We start from the raw sequence: 21,433 nt of genomic DNA on the forward strand, positions 1-21,433 counted from the left end.
ATAAATTGTCTAATTCAAAAATATTTTTTCACGTAATTACTAAATTGAACTCACACATGTGCATATAACCTCTTCAGCTGTCAAATAATGTCATTTTACTCCCCCTACATTCAATATATTTTATAATTATTATATTATTTTATAATAAATAATAATACATAATAATAATAATAAATATATATATATATATATAATATATATATATATATATATATATATATATAATACATAATAATAATAATAATAAATAATTTGATAATTATAATATTATATTATATTATATACTGACATATAAGAGAGCAAATGTTTTTTTTAACACAACTTTTTATTTTAAATATATTACAAAAGAAAAAAAAGCGTTCTTCCATTCTGTCGTACAAGAGCGATAGTTTATTTGATAAATGTAAAGTACATTGAGGGAGATGAACGAACGTTAGACGATCATTTCCAGTTCTCGGGCGTAATCTATAGCTAGTGCTGCTAACTCGGAGCTGGGGATGGGCTCCTCGGATTTTTTCTCGTTGGTGGTGGTGAAGTAGAAATAACCGTCCTTGGACAGATTCCAGTTCTTCTTGGCGGCAAATGCCTTTATGTCCTTCTCCGTATTTAAATTCAGCATCCTTGCGGCGTCCTGAATGGAGATTTTGTCGTAGGCGCTCTCCATGCACGCGCCAATCTCGTCGCGAACGGTATTCAACAAAATGTCTATAAAGAAGTTGTAGGACGCAGCGGGCACGTTGCCCTTAGCCAGGAAGATTTTGTTGTACGAGCCCTCCATCAGGTACTGTTCCAGGCTCAAAGGATGCCTTATGTAGACATTCGATTGTATCTGATCGGAGGGAAGAAGCTCCAACTCTGTATGAAACTCGGCGACGCGATTCTGCGACAGCAGAAACAGAAGATTCAGACCGAGCAGTTGATACTTGTAAGCCGACTCCATAAGACCGGACTTGTAATCGAAGTAGTAGCACTTGAGCTGCGCCATATAGCGTTCAAAGGAAGGTATATCTTCCGCAGCAATGCTCCACTGCGCTCCAATCTCCAATATGTCTCCTGAAATATGTACAAAAAAAACAAATTAATATTATATATTAATATTATTTATAAAATATATTCACATATATATTTAAAATATATTCATATATATTATAAAATATATTTATAAAATATACTCATGTAATAAAATATATCAATACACAATATAAAAATATTAATATTACTTTCTATATTATATACATTAATATTACAAAATATATAGTAATATAAAAAATAATAAATATTAATATAAAATAGAATATATTAATGTAATAAAATATATCAATACAATATAAAAAAAAAAATATATATATATATAATATTTTTATATTGTATTGATATATTTTATTACATTAATATATGTATATATATATATATAATTGTGAAAACTTTCGAATGAATGATACATACTGGCAATTAATAATTCATTTTGACTAGCTGTACTGTTTGATGTTGGAAGAAACATGAGATGTGTGAGACCGATCTGCAAAGGATAAATATATAATTATTAATATTATATACGATAATTATCAAAATTTTACATGCATATCTAAAAGCCAAAATGTCAAAATAATTGAGTAATTGTTAAAATTTGAAGACGCTGAATTAAAGGGCGAAGGATGACAATCCATTTTGACAGAACACGACGAGGTTATAACGAGATATATTTTTGTCAATGATCACCTCGTTCGATATCCCATAAATGAAACACGTAAATTACCTTTAATTGATTGAGCAATTCGCCGCATTTCTTTAAATTACACGGGGTTTTCGTCCACTCGCGTTTCAAATTCTGATACAACGAAACAACATCCTTGAGGGCTGCCATTTTTAATTTCTCCATGGAACGATCAAATATCTGAGATGCGCGAGTCTAAAGAGAAATCGCGGTTCTACTAATTTTCATTATGGACAAATTTCGAAATTTGTCCGGACAAAGCGTTTGACTGACCAATCAGAATACAGGAATCTTTCTTTTCCGATTGATCGATCAAACATTAAAATCGAAAATTTAAAAAAATGTCATTTTTTAAATATTAAAATAATAAAATGCAATTAAAAAATTAAAATAAAAATATTAAAACATTATTTTTAATTTAAAATATAATTTTATATATAGTTTAAATTGGGTTAGACATGTATTATCTTTTGTAAAAATATCTTTATAATTAATTAAAATTTACTTTATAATTATAACATAAAAAAATATAAATTTTTAATAATTTCTCTATTTTCAATTTTCTTTTCCTTATTTATTATTTATTTATTTATGAATTCATCTCTCTTAGATATTTCTGAATCAATTATCAGCATAAAAGTTAATAAGGTTAGATATATATAATTTTTTTAAACTATTTTAAGAACTTTTATATATCAATCGTCAATAAAATTTAAATTAGATGTATCATTTTGACATTTAATATGTCATTTTGACATTTAATGTCATTTTGATATTTAATGGGTAATTTTGACGTTTAATGTAATTTTGTCATTTAATGTCATTTTGACGTTTATGTCATTTTGATGTTATGTCATTTTGACATTTAATCTCTTTTTGATATTTAATATTATTTTAACATTTAATGTAATTTTGACGTTTAATGTAATTTTCTCATTTAATATCATTTTGACGTTTGTCATTTTAATGTTATGTCATTTTGACATTTAATCTCTTTTTTGATATATATTTAATATTATTTTAACATTTAATGTAATTTTGACGTTTAATGTAATTTTTTCATTAATATATCATTTTGACGTTTGTCATTTTGATGTTATGTCATTTTGACATTTAATCTCTTTTTTGATATATATTTAATATTATTTTAACATTTAATGTAATTTTGACGTTTAATGTAATTTTGTCATTTAATATCATTTTGACATTTAATGTCATTTTGATATTTATAATGTCATTTTGACATTTAATGTCATTTCCTGACGTCATTTCGACGTCGTGGCGTCATTTTGACGTTTAATATGACGTCAATTTGCTACCTGGGTTGCTAATCCAAGTAGAACGGAAAATCAAAAAATACATCATTTGACGTCATATTGATGAAATTTGGAGTTGAAATTCGGTCAAGGTGACGTGACATTGACATTACTTCGCCTTTTCTGTTCCACTTTGGTAAAAGGATCTCTTCAGCTTCAAATTTTCAACCTCTCCACTTCCTCTCTCTCTTTCTCATTCTCCATCTCCCTCACTTTCGGCTCTCACGCGGACGGCGCGAGCCAATCAGAGGCGGCCCACTTGGTCGATCCACCTCCACTCGAGGGATCTGATCTCTAACCTCTCGCACGCTCGCGTACATCCCCGCTCAACCTCGCACACGGCTCGGACGAGTGAAGGCGGTCGAGCTTGCTTCAACACCGGCCCTCTTACTTCCTCTTTTCGCGACTGGATACAATGGCGTCCGGAGTAAGTAGGCTCTCGCGCGACGCTAACCGCTCGGCATCCGGGCCGCAGTGCTCGCACACCGAAGTGGGGTCGCGGCAAAACGCGGCCCGGCACGCTCCGCCACACGTTGCAACGTGGATTTTTTCTCTTCCAGACCTTATACACGTACCCGGAGAATTTCCGCGCCTACAAGGCCCTGATCGCGGCACAGTTCTCCGGTGCCCGAGTCAAAGTCGCCGAGGACTTCGTCTTCGGCGAGACCAACAAGACCGAGGCGTTCCTGAAGAAGTTCCCTCTAGGAAAAGTGAGTCCCGGCGAGATCGCTCCTATTTCGCATACGGTTGATAACGAGGTCCCCTTCTCCTGCAAGATACTCTGTTATTTCACGATGAATTATTAAATTTGCGTGCAAACCATGCTCGCTTGTTGAATATGTGTATCTTTTTTGTTAATTTTATCATTTGAAGTGTTACGTGTTGAAGATTTGATGAATCATATGGTATTGTAAAATGATACCAGTGATCGTATCAGTATACATCATATGGATATGTTTTTTCATTTAATCATGTATGATACTAGTAGAATAATATAGTAGAAATCATTTTTAATTTTGCACAAAAGTAAATTATTTAGAATTTTTCATATAATTTATATAATATAGTGTTCATGACGTTCATATGATAAAATGTTCTCTATATCTCTATATAATATCTGTATAATAGAGTATCTTATTTGTATTGCGAATGCTCATAAAGTGATATTTTCTTTTTACTTATGTTTATTATATAACCATGTAACCACATGGGACAATTAATAATGCATTATTATTATGCGCGCATTAGAATAAGAAACTGTAAAGAAGCCTTACAACATAACATTGTTCTATAAAGATTTCATAATATAAATTCTCAAATATTATCCCAGTCACACAATCTACAGGAATTATTTTTGAAAATAATAATATTGTAAATTTTCAAGGTTCCAGCATTTGAAACAAGCGATGGGAAATATATTACAGAAAGCAATGCAATTGCTTATTATGGTAAGTCTTCTCTGAAAAAGAATTATTTTTCTATTTGTGTATTAATTTCAATATATTTATGTGTCATTTTATATTTATAGTGGCCAACGAACAGCTGAGAGGAAAAACTGAAATCGATCGTGCATTGATCATCCAATGGCTTGGCTATGCCGATTCCGAAATTCTTCCTGCGAGTTGTGCTTGGGTATTTCCGCTACTTGGAATAATGCCATACCATAAACAGGTGATAATTGCATTCTTTAATTTAATTTTGTGCACATATACCATATGTGTCCTCTTACAAAGGCAAAATTGGCGAAATTTTATAGCCATTTTTTGTAACTCAAAGAGGTAGATTAAACTCGTGTGTATTGAATTTACATGCATATGCATTGTATGCATATGCTTTTACAATATTCCACACATTTATGTAATGTCAAAAATTTATACCGATATCAAATATTAATTCTAATAATAAAGCTGAATTAATTTAGCTAAATTATAGTAATAAAGTATTAATGCTGATAATTAATTAATTACATTTCTATATAATTAATAAATTTACATATAATTAAATAACATTTATATATAATATAATTAATTACATTTATATATAAATTGCTTTCAGAATGTTGAGAATGCTAAGGAAGATATAAATAGAGCACTCACTGCTCTAAACTCGCATTTACTTACGCGGACTTACTTGGTGGGAGAGCGATTAACTCTGGCGGATATTTGCGTAGCTATGACACTGTTACACTTGTATCAGTATATCCTTGAGCCGGAACTGCGTAAGCCTTATATGAATGTAAATCGATGGTTCCAAACAGTCATCTATCAACCCGAATCTATCGCTGTACTTGGTGCCTTCAAATTGGCGGATAAAACTCTTGAATATGATCCTAAGAAGTTTGCAGAAACTCAGGGAAAGGTTGGTATTTTATTTAAAAAATTTCTAATGTGTTATATATAAATAAAGGAAATTTGTAAATTATTTTTATTATTTTATTTAGAGCTCAAAAAAAGAAAAGAAGGAGAAGGAATCTAAGAAAGAGGCTAAAGAGTCGAAAGAACCCAAAGAGTCAAAGAAGGAATCTAAATCTGCAGCAGACAAAACTGCAGCGGCAGAAGATGAAGCTGATGCAACAGAGGAGGCTTTAGCTGCTGAACCGAAAAAGAAAAATCCCTTTACTTCGATGCCTAAAAGTTCTTTCGACTTTGACGATTTTAAACGGTTTTACTCCAATGAAGATGAGTCTAAATCTATCCCTTACTTCTGGCAAAAGTTTGATTCGGAAAATTATAGTATTTGGCTTGGTGAATACAAATACAACCATGAATTAACTAAAGTATGTAGCTACTCTTTTAATTAATATTTAATTAGTAAATATAATAATAATTATTAAATATTTATTTATTAAAATATTTAATTAAATTTGAAAAGTAGAAAAACTTTATACATCTTAACTTATACAACTTTCTTCATTCAGGTCTTCATGTCTTGTAATTTAATTAGTGGTATGTATCAACGATTAGATACAATGAGAAAAGGTGCATTTGCCAGTGCCTGTATATTTGGAGAAGACAACAACAATACAATCAGTGGCATTTGGGTCTGGCGTGGACAAGACCTTGTTTTTACAGTAAGTTTTATACATTTGAATTAATATATAAGATATTTCTGAATAAAACATTAGTATATATACAAATAATAGTATTGTTGAAGTCATAAAATTTACTTTGAAATTTTGTAATGGAGATCTCTATTTTTTATTGCACATTCTTGCAGCTTATCTCGAGAATTTTTCAAAATATTATATAGTATTAAAGTATTTTTTCATTCAATGCTTTTTCGAATTTTAATGCCCGAAGTTTACAATATTTTGACATAAAATATAAAATATAAAATATATTGTAAGATATTTAATTTTCGATAATATAATTTTATCTTATCTTACTTTTATGCATAAAATAATTAGACAAATTAAGTATAAAGAAAATGCATAGCATTTGCAATATATGTTTCTTGAAGATAATTAGACGTATAAAAAAAAATTGAAAACAAAAATTTTTTATAGTTAAGTCCAGATTGGCAAGTGGATTATGAATCTTATACTTGGACAAAACTGGATCCATCGAAGGAAAATACAAAAGAATTGGTCAAGCAATATCTCAGCTGGACTGGCACGGACAAAGAAGGACGGAAGTTCAATCAAGGAAAAATTTTCAAGTAAACTTTGCCATATGCATCAAATAAACCCTATTCGCATGAAATAAATGATAAAATATCAGAAATGATGAAATATCAAAAAAAAGTTTACGTGCTCTTCACAAAAACCCTAATAGGAGATAAACCAGTATCTGGAATATCTTTTTTTCCTAAATATGTTCCTTCCTCTTGATTTCCATATTAAACGAAATCTCTTTTATACATAAATATCTGTCTTATGTCTATATTTTCTATAGTTTCCAAAACTTTTTTTATTAAACAATTATTGGAATACATATTTATTAAAATTTATTTTTTTAATGCAAATTCTCTTGACTTATTTCGTTATTTTCTATTCAAACCATTGACACTTGATATTCACTCATCCATATAATTTGAGTTCCTATAAAGTATATCTCATAATATATTTATATAGAACAAAAGTTATCAAATCTCTTCAGTAGGAAAAAAATGTACCATATGCATATATACAGTAATGTATAAAAAAAAAAGAGAATATGAACAGAATATTTTGAACTCTATGTTAAGTTTATGAAAAATGTAATAATTTTATGATAGAAATGTTATATACATATGTGTATATTTGTTGCGGTCAATAACAACTTAATTTGATATTTGCATAACATTGCGTGAGATTATATTTATGTACACATTTATATCTTTCGATTTAATTAACAATTTTTAATGTATACAACATATATGTATGGCATATGTTTTATAAATAATTTTTGGATATCACAATGCAAACATATATTTTCGCAGAAATAAATAAGATATTAAAATGCTAAGAAATAAAAATAAATATCCCTCTTATCAACGAACAAAAAAAAATGTATATATTTAAGAGTGAAAAATACATAAAACAATTTTCATTATTTAAACAAAAGTTTAGGAATTTGATATTGGATAATTTTAGGTGAGACAGAATATTAAATGTACGACAAATGTATTTCATAACAAAGATTCAATGTTTTTATTGTATATTTACATATATATATAACAATTTCTTATGAAGCATCTTTCTCTGGTGATTTTTAGAATCCTTTTAGATTCATCCAATCTTTAATGCGGCTAACCCAGTCGCCCTTAAATGTAACTAGACCTGCAAATTCATGTATCTTACTAGCAGGTTTCCGCCCACACCTTGTTGCTATATATTCCTTTACATCATGATCCAATGTCCATATGTCTCCTTGAATTTTCTTCAGTATTGTGAGTCTCCTCAGTCCTCTGCTCGATCTTTTCAAATATACAGGCTGCATATAATTTCTACTACGTTCAATGAAATAGGGATAATCCTTGGGTGACGCTGTTAAAATAGAAGGAGAGAAAATCTTCAGAGATGTAAAAGAAGATTTAAACGTGTATTTTTTATATAAAAATGAAACGTTTTTTAATTTATCTCATTGCTTACCTTTCGCTGGTTTATAGCCAGACGGTAGTTCAACATCTCCAGTGGGTGGTTCAGGCACAGTTTTAGACGCAAACAGACGTTCTACATATTTCCATTCATTTGGATCTTTTGTAATCTCGTAATCTGTGTACTTTTCAGGTTTAGTATATTTAGAAGATGATTGGTAGCTGCCCCATCTTACTTGAATCTGAAATATGAAGATTTTTAGTTAGTAATAGTTTTTAATTAACTTTGCCACACATTAAATATTAATACCAAAATTATCAATATTAAAGTAAGTTTATGATGAATTTTAATAAATTTTTGAACATTAAACAAACTTTTGTTGTTACAATAAATTCACTCCCTTTAATTTCAATTACAATATATGTAATTATTTACAGTAAATTCATTCCCTTTTTAATTTCCATTACAATACATGTAATTATTTACAGTAAATTCATTCCCTTTTTAATTTCCATTACAATACATGTAATTATTTATTACAGTAAATTCATTCCTTCCTTTTCCGAAATTTCCAGGCATAACAACATCGTATACGAGTTTTTTTGACATTAAAAATTACAGTGAGTACAAATACAATTTATATAGTCGCGTTTTTCATCTCGCGCACAATTCTCATCCGATTTCTCGCGTCCTGCAGGACGCGCACGCTCGTGCCGTGGAGAGGTCCTTCGGGAGCCCGGTCGGAGAAACGAAACGAGAGATCCTCCACGTGACTTACCGGGGCGGAGAGCCGAGGGGTGGCGAACGCGAGGCTCTCGAGGCAGCGTGCGAAGAGGGCGGCCATCTTGGCGAGTCTCGGTCAAATCTGCTAAGGGTCGCCGTCCGCCATTGATGCGCGCAGCGCTTACGATCGGGCGCGTCTTCCCTCTCTCTCACTCTCTCTCGCCTATTCGCTACCTATCGCGAGAGAGAGAGCCCGAGTCCCCGTCTATCGTCGTCCGCCGCCGGAACGGAATAAGTCAGTGTCGCCTCCGCCGCCGCCGATGACAGATGACAGATGACAGATCGTGAGGGAGCGCGAGAACCTCGGCTCGGTAGGTGAGAAGAGAAAAGAGCTCGCGGGAGAGAAACGAGAGTCCGGCTCCTGAGAACGAGGCGAGGAAGTTAGCGCGAAGGTACCATATAGAAGACCGGAAGTGACGTCCCCCCCCCCACTTCCGGCGTCGCGAGGGTTAGGTTTTTCATTTTTTTTTTCTCTCTCTCCCCCCGAGGAGAACCGGAAACCCTCCCCCCCCCGAGGGGGGGTGCGAAAACGCGCACCGGAGGAAGACCTTCCTCGGAGAAGAGCCGCGCCGAGAAGGAGAGACGGTTCCGTCGCGACGGGGCGCTACGCGTACGCGTCCGCCGTGGCTGGGAGGAGTTTCGCTGGGCGGCCGCCAGGTGGCGCCAGGAGCGGAGTGGGGGACGGCGCATAGACACCCTGCAACGGTATCGTCCCGTCTCTCCGTGCGAGTCTCTCTCCTTTTGCCGTTTCTCCCGGGGGGAATAAAATATCGTTTCGTGTATTATCGTCGCGGGGAATTAACACGCCGAGCGCACGACAGGCGAAGGATTCTCCGTCCCCGAGGTGAGTACCCCGAGTACGCGGAGCAGCGTCGTCCCCGGGGAGCGCCCGTCGCGTCCCCTTCCCCACCCGGGAGAGGGCGTCGCGGCGGCGTCCGCGGCCCCGAGGAAAAAAGGAAAAAGAAAAAAAAAAAAAAAAAAAAAAAAAGAACCCGCCGCGAACGAACGACCTTTTGTTTATTCGTGGCGGATTTTTGCGCGACCTCTTCCGGGCCTCCCCCGCGAAACCCTCCGCGGGTTTCCACCCCGGGTACGTTCCCCGGGACGCGGACTCACCCGCGAGCGCGGAATCCTCGCGGCAGCCCGGACGCGGGCCGAGATATCGCGCGAAATATTTCAGCCTGCGACTCTCTCTCTCGGTCTTTCTTTCAGGCTCTTTGGAGCAGCAGCGCTTCGCGCATCCATGTGTGCGTGTATGTGAATATATATATATATATATATGTGTGTGTTTGTGCGAAGTTTGTCACGTAATTTTTCTGCCCAGCTCCAGGGCCGCATCTAGACAACCCCGTCTCGTCCTGGTTGCTCCGGGATGGTAAAAAAAAAAAAAAAAAAAAAAAAAATGGTCTTTCGACGCCTCCCCCTCCCCCCTTCTCGAGGAAACATGTTTGCGTCTGTTAGTTATATGTGACTCGCGAAATGAATCGTCCACGTGCTCCGCTCAGGGTTTTTTAACGAAGCTTTTTGTGGAATTTTGTCGGATACGTGAATTAATTTGAATTTTTCAATAATTGAGAATTTTGAGCTCCTTGGAAAAGTGGTCCTTTCAAGTGTGAATGATTGAATAATGTGTACATTTTGATGTTTTAAAATATGTATTATATTATATTGTAAAATGTTTTGTTATATATTATAATGCATATTATAAAATTTCTTGTTGAATGAATGAGAATAAAGTGAAATATTCTTCTGCGGAGGGAGAAAATGGTTTTTTTCTGTAGCGAATGATGTATTGCAGGAGCCCGATGTGGGTGGAAGTGAGATGGCATCCAGGGAAAAGAGACCCTTAGCGCCTTCCAAATCGAAACAGAAGGCGAGTAACGACTCTGGCTTGCCATCCAATGAGGTCAGGAATAAGAAAGGCAAGTCATTGCCGAGTGTGAAGCAGCAGCAGCAGCTTGCGCAAGAGATTTTTGATACGGTAGCAACAGGTAGCCAGCTCTCCGTCAAGCTAGAGGTGAGCTTGCCACGCAGGAATGCCCTTAAGAATCTGAAACGCAAGCAGAACCTAAGAGCAGCCAAGGCAAATCTCAAGTCCAAGGTTACCAAGAAGGAGACCAGCAAGAATATACACAGGATAGTCAAGAGGGGTGTGAAAGCGAAGAGGATCAAGCAATCGGAGGAGTCAGCTGTCAAGACAGTGGACACAGCTTCGAGGCTTTCGGAGAATCAGACCAGCAACAGAGACAACGAAGGCAAAGGAAGCGAAACACCAAGCAAAAGTGCCAAGAACAATCTCAGGACCAAGAAAGTCAAGGCTGACGTTCAGAACAAAGAAGAGGCCAGTGTTAAAGTTAGCCCGAAACTTGGCAGGAAGGGAAAAGCAACGGAGAGTCCCGACTCTTTGTCCAAGGGTGCCAAAACAGGAAAGTTGACGAACCTGAAGAGGAACAATACCAAGGATAATAATTTTATCAAAGCTGCGGAGGATAACAGGGATTTGCATAAGGGTGCTGCAAAGAGTAGAAAGAGTGGTAGTGGTAAGGAATTGGATTCTCTCAGTGTAAAGAGCAATTCCAGTGTTGAGAAGTTTCCAAAGGCAGTTTTGGATGACAAGAACTCTATTGATCTTACCATAGACGAAGTTATAGCTTCTTCGATGTTGAGTGATAACGAAACTGAAAATCAACAGGGCGTTACAGAGAGGACCGAGGGCAAGGTGACAAGGAGCAGGAAGATGCTGGTGGACGAGAATATCATTTGTGACATTGAGATCAAGAAGGAGCCTGAGACCGATGACATCAAAGTTACATCGGATGGTGAGTACGCAGAGGACCAGGGAATACAGAATGCCATTCAATTGAGAAAGAGATCGAAGGTCGGCTACGTCGACGTTCAAGTGTCGCAGAGGAGCTTGAGAAACGGGAAGCAACGACAGTTGTCGGATTCGGGAAACTCCCCGGATAACGATTCCAAAAAGCGTCACAGATTGAACTCCGATGGAACCGCTATCTCGGACAACTCGATGGAACATATCTCGGATTGCAATACAAATATGGATTCTTGCTTCTCGGATCACAGTTGCAACGAATCCCAGACCGCGGTGGCGTCGAGTAAGGAGGAAATGTGCCTGAAGGACGAAGTGTCGAAGAACTTTGACGAGGAAGCTGACATAGGCTCGGAAGTGGAGAACAATAACAATAGCGACCGCGTCGATAGAACAGGTGAAACGGGACCGACGCTGCGTTCGAAAACTAAAGCCAAAACCATAGAAAACGAAGCCACGAAGGACGAGGACGTCAAGACGGAAGATCCGCGAATACCGCCCAAGTGCGAGGCGCAAGAGGACTCGAAGAAGCTTAACAATCTGGATCAGACCAGGAAGGATAACAGTATCCTAGCCAAATTCACCGACAAATCCAAGGGTCGTCGGGGCAGTCTGAACATAGACATGAAGAAGACGGTGAATTCTTTCTACAAGCACCGACAAGTCAGACGGCAATTCCAAGTCGCAGATAGACCAGATGATCGAGAACATCAAGCTGAACATTGCGAAGACCATCGAGAGCAAGATATTCGGTCCGGAGAAGGGCCTCGGGCTGAGCAAGAACTTCGACGTGAAGACCGAGATCGTCGCGCCGCTCAGCACGGACTCCCAGAAGATGGGGATTGGAGGAGAGCGCTGACGAGGACGGGTCGGCCGTGACGAAGAACGAGATCACGTCGGACAGTTCGGAGAATTCGGTACCCAAAGTGGCCGATACTGCCAAAGAGATCGAGGAGAAACTAGTCAAGTCCGATATCGGGGAAGCGGAGACGCACTCGCAGAACATTCAGGAGGACAGGGTCTCCGACGGCGACAGGATTCATAATGTACATAATATTTGCGAGTCTACATGTAATATAAGTAATGATAGCGGTGCTGCGGCTGTTTACAACAGCCAAGACGAGTCGGAGAACGAGAACGTCGGCTGCAGCACGGCCGGCGACGCTTTCGACAGCGAGTCCAAGACGTCGCAGGACGAGAGCAAGAAGATGGCCACGAGGAAGTCTCCGAGGATCAGCGACAAGACTGCGGACAACGTTCTCGAGGCGAGAAAATCCAACAGCAGGACCCCGAGCAAGACGATCTCAAGACTGGAGGATCCTCCGGAATCTTTGGACGACGATGTGACCACGTCGTTGCCTTCGCAAGCGGAGGAGAGACTCGCGGAGAAGCCTGTGGAAGCGGAGGGATCGGAGATCACCTGTTCGAGCAACTCGGAGGAATCGGAAACGCTGGAAAGTATATCTCGCGAGGTGGAGAGACTAGTAGCTGAAGACGAAGACGCCCAGGTTGTCGCTGTTGAACGCCGCAAACGACACCGAGCCGAGCGAAGAGAACCTTCTGGTCCCCGAGAACCCGGACAGCCAGGAGTTGGAGGTTCAACGTGCGAACAAACAGGAAGCGTCCGACGACAGCTCGATGACGTCAGAATCTGCTACCGACGCCAACGAGATCTCCAGGTCCGCCGATGAGACCAGCAGGGAAGAAAGGGGCGACGCTTCCAAGACAAATAACTCAACGACCACCACAAACTGTGATTCAAATAGCGATTCAAGTAGCTCTGTAAATTCTGTGCCTGCACGCAGCCCCGAAAGCAAGGAACTGAAAGCCAGGAGCGGCGACCCGACCTCGGACGAGAGCGTCTCGGAGAATCAGAATCCGGAGCTCAGTGAGACTGCGGATCCGATAAACGATAAATCGCCAGACAATAAAGATCCCGAGGAGACCCGGAAACCCGACGGCGAGAAGAGCAAGAGAGTCCTGCGAGCCCGCGACAAGCAGAAGAAAGGACGCGACGAAGGTCGCGTGAAGGTCAAGCAGGAGGAGACCGCGGGAGGCAGCGTTCATCAACGAAAGACTCCGAGTTCCGACGAGATGCCGGCGATGGACGCGACTCGAGTCTCCGAAGGAGGTTCCCGGAAGCCGGAGGACAGCAACGAATCGGACGAGTCCTCCCAGTCGCGCACCCGGCGCAGCAGGGACATGAAGAGGATCCGGAAGGAGGACCCGGCCAGCTCCAAGGTGAAGCGCGTGAAGCGGGATACGCGCAAGTCCGATCAGCAGACCAAGGAAGAGACTCTGCTGGACAACGAGGTGGCGAAGATCAACGAGAACAACAGGTCCTTCCTGAGCAAGTACGCGGACGAGGTCGAGGGACATCCCGGGGAGGACGACGATAGCTTCCGCGAGGCTTTCTTCGAGGAACGCGAGCCGGACGAGGAACTCCAAGACGCCAAGAAGAAGGGACCAGGTACCGGCGTGCGCAGCAAGTCGGAGAACGACATCGCGATCGAGGCCAAGGGCTCCAAGGGCGCGGAGAAGCGGCAGCTCTCGCGAAATCTGTCCGAGAACCACGTGTCTTCGAAGCAGACGCCCGACCACGGGATACAGGGTATGCTGGGGAACGAGTGCAAGAGTCCCAAGGACGCGCCCAAAGACTCGGACGAGACCTCCACGTCCGGAGAGTCTTGCAACGGTGATAATATGGGAAAGATCCTGGAGACGCCCGAGGATAAGGAGAGAAAGGAGTCGATTCTGCGAACCTTGGGATTAGAATCCCTGGAGGAGGCCGCGAAGAGGCAGAATCAGCAGAAGATTAGGAAGGAGCAGTCGTCGGGGACCCTGAAAACGGTGATTAAGGTGTCGCAGAAGGACAAGGATAAGGACAAGCGAGGATCGGGACCTCCGCTCAAGATGATCGTCCTCAAGCAGGGTCGCGCGGACGGAGAGGGGGATTCGCCAGAGATTTACACCATTCAAAAGGAGGTGAGGGAGCTTTACATGCTTTTTCTTCTTTATCGAATGTAATCCATTTTCATTTTTTTTCTTATTGTTTTTCCTTTTTTATCATATTTTTTTCGCAGTTTTTATTTAAAGATCGCGCTGTGGTATTTTAAGTCTCCTCATCAACCATGTTGGAATTGCGACGTCAGAGTTTCATTTTTAAATGAAAGGATATTTCGATGAAGCAGCACTTAAAATTCCTTTTTTTTTTCCTTTATAATCAATTAATTTGTAATCAAACGATTTTAAAAGTGTGCTAAAGTAGCGTTTCATCGAAATATCCTTTTATTTAAAAATGGCGTCTAAGAATTTTCAGCGTACGCTTTCTTACCTTTGACGTCATAATCTGACGTGGCTGCGGTGAGGAGCCTTAATTTTTTTTCTTATTTTTCCTTTTTTATAATATTTTTTTCGCGTTTTTTACTTAAAGATCGCGCTGTGGTATTTAAGGCTCCTCATCAATCGTGTTGGAATAGTGACGTCAGAGTTTCATTTTTAAATGAAAGGATATTTCGATGAAGTAGCACTTAAAATTCCTTTTCCCTTTATAATCAATTAATTTGTAATTAAACTATTTTAAAAGTGTGCTAAAGTAGCGTTTCATCGAAATATCCTTTCTTTTAAAAATGGCGTCTTAAGAATTTTCAGCGTTTACGCTTTCTTGCCTTTGACGTCATAATCTGACATGGCTGCGACGAGGAGCCTTAATTTTTAGTATGCAATCAAAATCGCAGATATAAAAACTCTAGTACGGATTAATTATATAATTGACAATATATATTTTTTGACGATCGATTCAATTATGTTTTGTTTCCTTTTTTTTCAGTTTGGTGGACCTAGTGGTTTGGGCGATAGCAGCTCTGGTGCGAACCGAAAGTTCACTACTAACCACAGATACTCTTGCGGTAATCCTGGTTGCGGGAATAACTAAATTGATAATATCACTTACTTTTCCTTCATCGCCTCTTCCAAGAACAAAAAACTTTTTTAAAACTAAGTTAAGCGCGCAGTTAAATACACATCTTCATCTTGTCTTAATTCAATTATTAATATTAATGTATACTGGAAATCGTGTTAAAAGCTCTCTCATATTTTTTTTCCATTTTGAAAGCTATGTGTCTAATGCAGTTAGAAGAAAGCGATGCGCACTAATAAGATGAACGAAATATTTTACGCAACACTTTTTTTTTAATATTTCAGACCACTAGTTCCAAAAACTACACTTATACACTTTTTTTTTAATATTTCAGACCACTAGTTCCAAAAACTACACTTATACACTTAGCCTAATATATATACATATATATATAAAAAAAAAATATATATATATATATATATAATTTTTTTTCAATAACAATGCATGCCAAGAAAAGAACGCTGTCGCTTTTCACCTGAATTTACATATATTCTCACTAATATCTTCGCATTGTCCAAGGCCAGTTTTGTAATTTGATCTAACGATTTGCCAATTTTGATCATCACAGATGACGATAACGAGGACGCTGCACCTAAGGATCGTCAGTCGCTCGTCATTCCAGAGAAGTCCTCTTCCTTCTCCATACATCCTGGACGCGTCTGCGCCGACGTGTGCTCCTACTGTTTCGGAAAGTTCGGCTCCCTGGACACGCCGATGCACCTGGCGCAACTCAAGTCCGACGAGAGGCGCAAGAAGATCTTGAACTTCGAGAGACACCTCACAAAAGACTCGTGTCTCTGTGACGCCTGCTATCGTCACGTTGACAGGAAGGTTTGTTGATAAGATTCCCTTGATAAATAAAATTATATAGATATATAGATGATATATAGATTATATAGATGGTCATCTAGATGAAACTTTGGCGTCCTCTTATCTTTATATAAATAATAATATATATATTATCTGTATCTGGATCTTAGCAGATGAAAAATCTTTACTAAATTATCTAGAATAATTTTTAGATAGTTTTGGCTTAGAATCATAGCACATAAAAATACTTAAATACTTAAGTAGAATTTGAGCAGTAAGCGATAAAATTTATAAATAAAAATATTAATACATATATTTTTATATCCCTTTTATAATTTATTTTAAAACTGCGTGTACATAAGCAGTCTTAAAAATTATTATCTAGATGAATCGCCATATAATTTTATCTTTTTTCTGGATATATTTAAAACAAAATCGCCTTTATCTTATCTAAAATGAATTTACATATTTTTATCTCATCTTTATCTAGCTAATTTTAAAATCATCTAAGCATAACACTGATGAGGAAATCTTTTGTAAATTAATTCTATTCTTCTATTAAATCTATCCCTCTTCTAGGCCAATACCAGCCCGACGAATTTGCAGCAGAAGCCGCAGAAACAGCACAGACAACTGATGGTGACCAAATGCTCGGCTCGCGAGTGCCGGGATCCTGCGCGGCATCACGTCAAGCGCCGTTGGTTGGTCAAGATCAAAGCCAGTCTACAAAATCAGGTTAATCTTTGCTTCTGATTTGTGCATCTAAAAAGAAAAAAAAAGATAGATGATAGTAGATGTTGTGGTACATATCGCTTGCTTGCATTATTGCAAACGAGAGATGTTGTTGCAGGTCGACATAGACTGGGACTCGAGTCAGCATACCCAGATGCCGCTCTGCGTCAGTCATTACGAGAAGGTGGAGTGCTACTTGATGTGCGCGCTATGCAAACGCCGGCTGATACGAACGCACACCCATACGCTGACCAAGGCGGAGATCGACGAATTTAATCAGCTGGCCAGTCCTCAGGGAATCCCCGTTCTCCTGCAGGGCTGCACGTACGTCTGCAAACTGTGCCGATACTTTGTGCAGCTGCAGCTCAAATACAGGGACCTTGAGAACATGAACACGAATCACAAGATCTTCTCCAAGAGTTATCGAAAGCGGTGAGTATATATATTGAAGCTACTAAATCGAGAAGGGACCCCAAAGACTTCTGAGCAAAAGATGTAACAAAATATTCGTTAGTTATTGAGTAGAGCCAGTCAGACAACTTGCAAAGTCCTAATTTTTCGCGTTAAACTGGCTGTACATCAGTAACCATCTATTATTTAGCTTCAGGGTGCATTATTTGAAATAGGTGTGTTTAAAATGGAAATATAAAATGCAAAATGCTTATTTTGTATGTTGAATTTAAAGTACATGTTTTCAAAAACTATTTTACATTTACATTTAAATGGTTTTTATTACTCATTTTTTACTTCAAATACATTTTTCTTGCAAACTAAAAATTAATCGAGATATCGATAATATGTATATGTATAATAATTAAAATGTTATTAAACAAGTCATTAAGTAAATATCTGTAAACAATAATCCCATTTTTTATAATTCTACATGTAAATACATTTATATAATTTTTTGTTTATATTAAAAATATATAAAGTTTAAATTTTATAAAAGTCTAAAGAGTTTATAAAAAAGAGAGTTTATGAAGAAAATTTATAAAAAGTTGATAAAAATTGAATAAAGAAATAAGAATTTAAATATATATAAATGATATTTAAAAAAACCATTTAAAAATGCTTATTTTTTATTTCCTATATTAAATGGGTGCGTCTAAGAAGTATTTTGCATTTTATATTTTCAAAGCTTCCAACTATATTTTGCATTTTCTATTTGGATGGGTTTGGATATTCATTTTTCACTGTTTAGCTTTGAGCCAATTATATTTTTTTATTCAACAAGTTATGAGTTACAACATGTGACAAAATCAGCTGATTTTACCGTATTCAATTTCTAGGATTTTATATGGGCTCACAAACCACGTATTAATCATATGAAATTAATTCTTAGTAAGATTAGCTCTTCTCATATGTTATGATCTGCTGAACAAAAAATGTAATTGACTCAAAGTTGAATAATAGATAGTTTACAGCTGGTTAAATATGAAAAACTAAAGTTCTACTGTTTAACTGGCTATAACTCGATGATTATCCATTAATATTTAAATTAACGCTCTTACGTCTTTTGTTCAGCTAGACATAAGCTACAACATATGAAAAAAATAGTCAATTTCATAGAAAATCAAAATTCGATATATTTGGTGCAAGGCTCCCAGCAAACACAGTATATAAATGTTATATACTCAAGCATGTTACATGTAACGTATATATTAGTTGTAATTTCCCACTCATAGATGTAACATTTTTAATATTACATATATTACATTGTAGTTATATTGTCATTATATCCCAAGATAGCACTGACTTACCAATACATCAATGTGCTATTTGGTATATAATTACAATATAACTACAATGTAATATATGTTATATTAAAATGTTACATCTATGAGTGGGAAATTACAATTAACATAGATGTTACATGTAACGTACACGTTATATTACCTGTTATATTCCGTTTTATTATAGCAATGTAACAATTATATATCGGTGTATGCTGGGTTCTTTCGTGAAAACTGAGAAAATCGATGAAACTGATTTTCGATATGCACAGGATCTTGCACAGTCGTGGAATCGAAGTGGCCGACGACGAGGACGAGGATTCGTCGCAGCAGGCGACGAATCCGGCCAAGGACAAGAAGAGCAAGAAGAGCAGCAAGGGCGCGCAGGTGAAGAGCGGGAGTTCCAAGTCCCCGGAACACGTGACGAGCGGCACGTCGGAGAAGTCGACGCCCGAACCGAACAAGAACGAGGGCCGTCCGAGTTCCTGCGAGAACCGCGCGGCGAAGACGAGCGGCGACGAGAGCGGCGGCAACATCTCGTCCCTTTCGTATTTCGGCAGCATCGAGAGCACCGTGGAGAACCTGAAGAAGCGCAAGATGCTCGACCTGCACGCCTACCCCCTGACGGGCGACGGCGCGACGACGGCGGCGAACGAGATGGCCGAGATCCTCGGGATGGATAACGAGGTCACCCTGACGCGGTTGCCGAAGAGGCCGAGACTCAACAACAGTAGCAACAACAGTAGCGTCAACAACAACAGCAGCAGCAACGACATCACGCCGGTGGTGCAGAGACTCGGCGCGAATCCCTCGATAAGCGTGCGCACTCTCTTCCCCGGCGAGGAGGAGATGAACCTTCACGTGAACATCGACTTTCAAAACGTGCGAGAGGTGACGCCGCAGGGTTGGGAGAAGTGCGCGACGATGATCCAGTACGATCGCGAGACCAAGCACCTCTGGCAGCAGCTGCAGCGACCTTACGGCAACCAGAGCTCCTTCCTGCGCCACCTGATCATTCTGGAGAAGTACTACCGAGCCGGGGATCTGATACTCGCGCCGAACGCCTCGCGCAACGCGATCAACTACTCCACGTCGGTGCAGAACAGACTGATATCGTACGAGGGCCCGGAGAAGATGGACGAGCCGATCATGGAGCCGATCGCGACGGAATATAACTCCCGTCGTTTGAGCGGTGGCTTCGTCATGGAGAAGAACAGACCACCCGGCCCGAGTTCGATGTCCGGCAGACCGACGAGTGGTGGCGCGGCGTCGTTGCACTCGACGAAGATGAACTCCCCGAGGATGCTCAAGCTCAACTCCGGGGTGTCGATCATCAAGAAACCGCCGCCCAGTCTGCAACGATTAAGCCTGCCGTCGACCAGTGGCGGAAGCGGCCCGACAACGAACGGCGGCGTGAAGCGGAGAGATGGCCAGAGTCTACCCTCGGCTTACGCCGGCAAAGTGTTCCAGCTGAGCGAGCAGGACATGAAGAGGACTCAGCACTCGTCGAGCAAACGCCAGTCGAAGAGCAACGAGCGACATTTCGGCGCCGGCAGCGGATCGTCCAGCTACCAGAAGACGTCGCAGGTCGCCGCGGCGATCCCCGGCCACAGCCAGCAGTTCCAGAGGCACCTGCGGCTGCAGCAGGAGATGCTCAGCCGACAGAGCCGCGGCGACTTCGAGCCCCTGATCTGCGACATGGCGACGCGCGGCCACCCGGCCGCGAACGAGAACAGCCCGACCGGCCAGAACCTTATACACAATCTCAACCTGCCTAAGTCGATCCAGGTGACGACCAAGCCGACTATGACGTCGTCCTCGTCGTCCTCGACCAGCAGCCCGATCCCGATTTTGCCCAAGATCCCGAGGTCGTTGACGGTGATACCGCAGACCGTCACGAGACCCGCTGCCGACAAATGAGAGGAGACGTAAGTAGACACTTGTCGAGCGACCGAGACACGAATATACATACGCTTTCATCCTTTCCTCTTCGAAGGAGGAGGAGAAGGTGGTGGTGGTGGTGGTGGTGGAGGAGGAGGAGATGCGGCGAGGATCGGCGCTTTTTTCGGATCTCCCCGACGTCGATCGAAAATTGTGCCGCCAAATCGAAGCAAGATATAGATGACGATGACGATGATGATGCCGATCATCATCGATGCTCGGAGAGCAGTCTTTGCCTTACGTGAGCGCATCGCGGTATGCACTTACCGAGCCTGAACGCTCAAAATAATAATACATATACATAGACACGCAGACTCACACACATACATTGTACGACACGTTAAGTTTACAGTTTCTCGAATAAAACAGCCGATAGACGACTTAATTTGTTACATCAATCGTGATCGCAAACTTGTACATAGATTAATAGAGTAATTTCAGCAAATTGTGAAATACTTCGAGTCTAACGATAATAATATATATATATATATACACATATATTAACAACCAAAGCTTTAACTATAAAGAAAAATGCATGGACGAAAAAATACGTGTTGAACAATGCTGTTTTCCACGGAAAGTGCCTAAAGTGACGGGAGGCAGCGCGAAACTTATCGATGTTATCATTAATTATGCAGGCT

General features: G+C 39.6%; 4 protein-coding genes across 5 annotated transcripts; 2 read left to right on the forward strand and 2 right to left on the reverse strand.

Moving 5' to 3' along the window:
* Window positions 1–367: 367 nt before the first annotated feature.
* On the reverse strand, window positions 368–1,903 carry Rpn12 (regulatory particle non-ATPase 12). Its single transcript, XM_029320573.2, has 3 exons — window positions 1,757–1,903; window positions 1,447–1,519; window positions 368–1,053 (listed from the first exon to the last, which is right to left on the reverse strand). Exons 1-3 carry the CDS (start codon window positions 1,877–1,879, stop codon window positions 434–436), a joined length of 816 nt encoding a protein of 271 aa, XP_029176406.1. The 5' UTR covers window positions 1,880–1,903; the 3' UTR covers window positions 368–433.
* Window positions 1,904–3,303: 1,400 nt separating this feature from the next.
* On the forward strand, window positions 3,304–6,752 carry eEF1gamma (elongation factor 1-gamma). Its single transcript, XM_029320607.2, has 8 exons — window positions 3,304–3,457; window positions 3,591–3,740; window positions 4,415–4,478; window positions 4,559–4,701; window positions 5,086–5,388; window positions 5,471–5,806; window positions 5,948–6,100; window positions 6,536–6,752. The coding sequence occupies exons 1-8, from the start codon at window positions 3,446–3,448 to the stop codon at window positions 6,689–6,691; spliced, it is 1,317 nt and encodes a 438-aa protein (XP_029176440.1). The 5' UTR covers window positions 3,304–3,445; the 3' UTR covers window positions 6,692–6,752.
* Window positions 6,753–7,636: 884 nt separating this feature from the next.
* mRpL49 (mitochondrial ribosomal protein L49) lies at window positions 7,637–9,453 on the reverse strand. Of its 2 annotated transcripts, none has more exons than XM_029320609.2 (3): window positions 8,826–9,453; window positions 8,102–8,288; window positions 7,637–7,996 (listed from the first exon to the last, which is right to left on the reverse strand). In XM_029320609.2, exons 1-3 carry the CDS (start codon window positions 8,889–8,891, stop codon window positions 7,722–7,724), a joined length of 528 nt encoding a protein of 175 aa, XP_029176442.2. In that variant the 5' UTR covers window positions 8,892–9,453; the 3' UTR covers window positions 7,637–7,721. The 2 variants fall into 2 exon arrangements, with proteins under 2 accessions (XP_029176442.2, XP_085341919.1); XM_085485793.1 differs by lacking the exon at window positions 8,826–9,453 and adding an exon at window positions 8,588–8,698.
* A 651-nt stretch (window positions 9,454–10,104) lies between these two features.
* On the forward strand, window positions 10,105–21,172 carry east (enhanced adult sensory threshold). The gene is given in 11 exon segments (XM_029320605.2): window positions 10,105–10,205; window positions 10,629–12,308; window positions 12,310–12,495; window positions 12,497–13,162; window positions 13,164–14,642; window positions 15,487–15,565; window positions 16,145–16,407; window positions 16,966–17,121; window positions 17,237–17,550; window positions 19,124–20,779; window positions 20,848–21,172. Coding segments are annotated over 10 exon segments (6,474 nt in total). The 5' UTR covers window positions 10,105–10,202; the 3' UTR covers window positions 20,772–20,779; window positions 20,848–21,172.
* The last annotated feature ends 261 nt before the right edge of the window (window positions 21,173–21,433 follow it).

The sequence above is a fragment of the Nylanderia fulva genome, unplaced genomic scaffold (assembly GCF_048542155.1).
Source record: "Nylanderia fulva isolate GAGA-0341 unplaced genomic scaffold, ASM4854215v1 Scaffold39, whole genome shotgun sequence".
Taxonomy (NCBI): domain Eukaryota; kingdom Metazoa; phylum Arthropoda; class Insecta; order Hymenoptera; family Formicidae; genus Nylanderia; species Nylanderia fulva.

Excerpts from the sequence above, each read along its gene's own strand:
- Rpn12 (XM_029320573.2), bottom strand. The coding sequence starts at position 1,879 with ATGGAGAAATTAAAAATGGCAGCCCTCAAGGATGTTGTTTCGTTGTAT. Across the intron at positions 1,520-1,756 it reads AATTGCTCAATCAATTAAAG|ATCGGTCTCACACATCTCAT; the intron begins GTAATTTACGTG and ends TATCCTTTGCAG. Across the intron at positions 1,054-1,446 it reads AAATGAATTATTAATTGCCA|GAGACATATTGGAGATTGGA; the intron begins GTATGTATCATT and ends TACATATTTCAG.
- eEF1gamma (XM_029320607.2), top strand. Across the intron at positions 3,741-4,414 it reads AGAAGTTCCCTCTAGGAAAA|GTTCCAGCATTTGAAACAAG; the intron begins GTGAGTCCCGGC and ends TAAATTTTCAAG. Across the intron at positions 4,702-5,085 it reads TAATGCCATACCATAAACAG|AATGTTGAGAATGCTAAGGA; the intron begins GTGATAATTGCA and ends AATTGCTTTCAG.
- mRpL49 (XM_085485793.1), bottom strand. The coding sequence starts at position 8,656 with ATGTCAAAAAAACTCGTATACGATGTTGTTATGCCTGGAAATTTCGGA. Across the intron at positions 8,289-8,587 it reads AAGGAAGGAATGAATTTACT|ATTCAAGTAAGATGGGGCAG; the intron begins GTAATAAATAAT and ends TTCATATTTCAG. Across the intron at positions 7,997-8,101 it reads TGGCTATAAACCAGCGAAAG|CGTCACCCAAGGATTATCCC; the intron begins GTAAGCAATGAG and ends CTATTTTAACAG.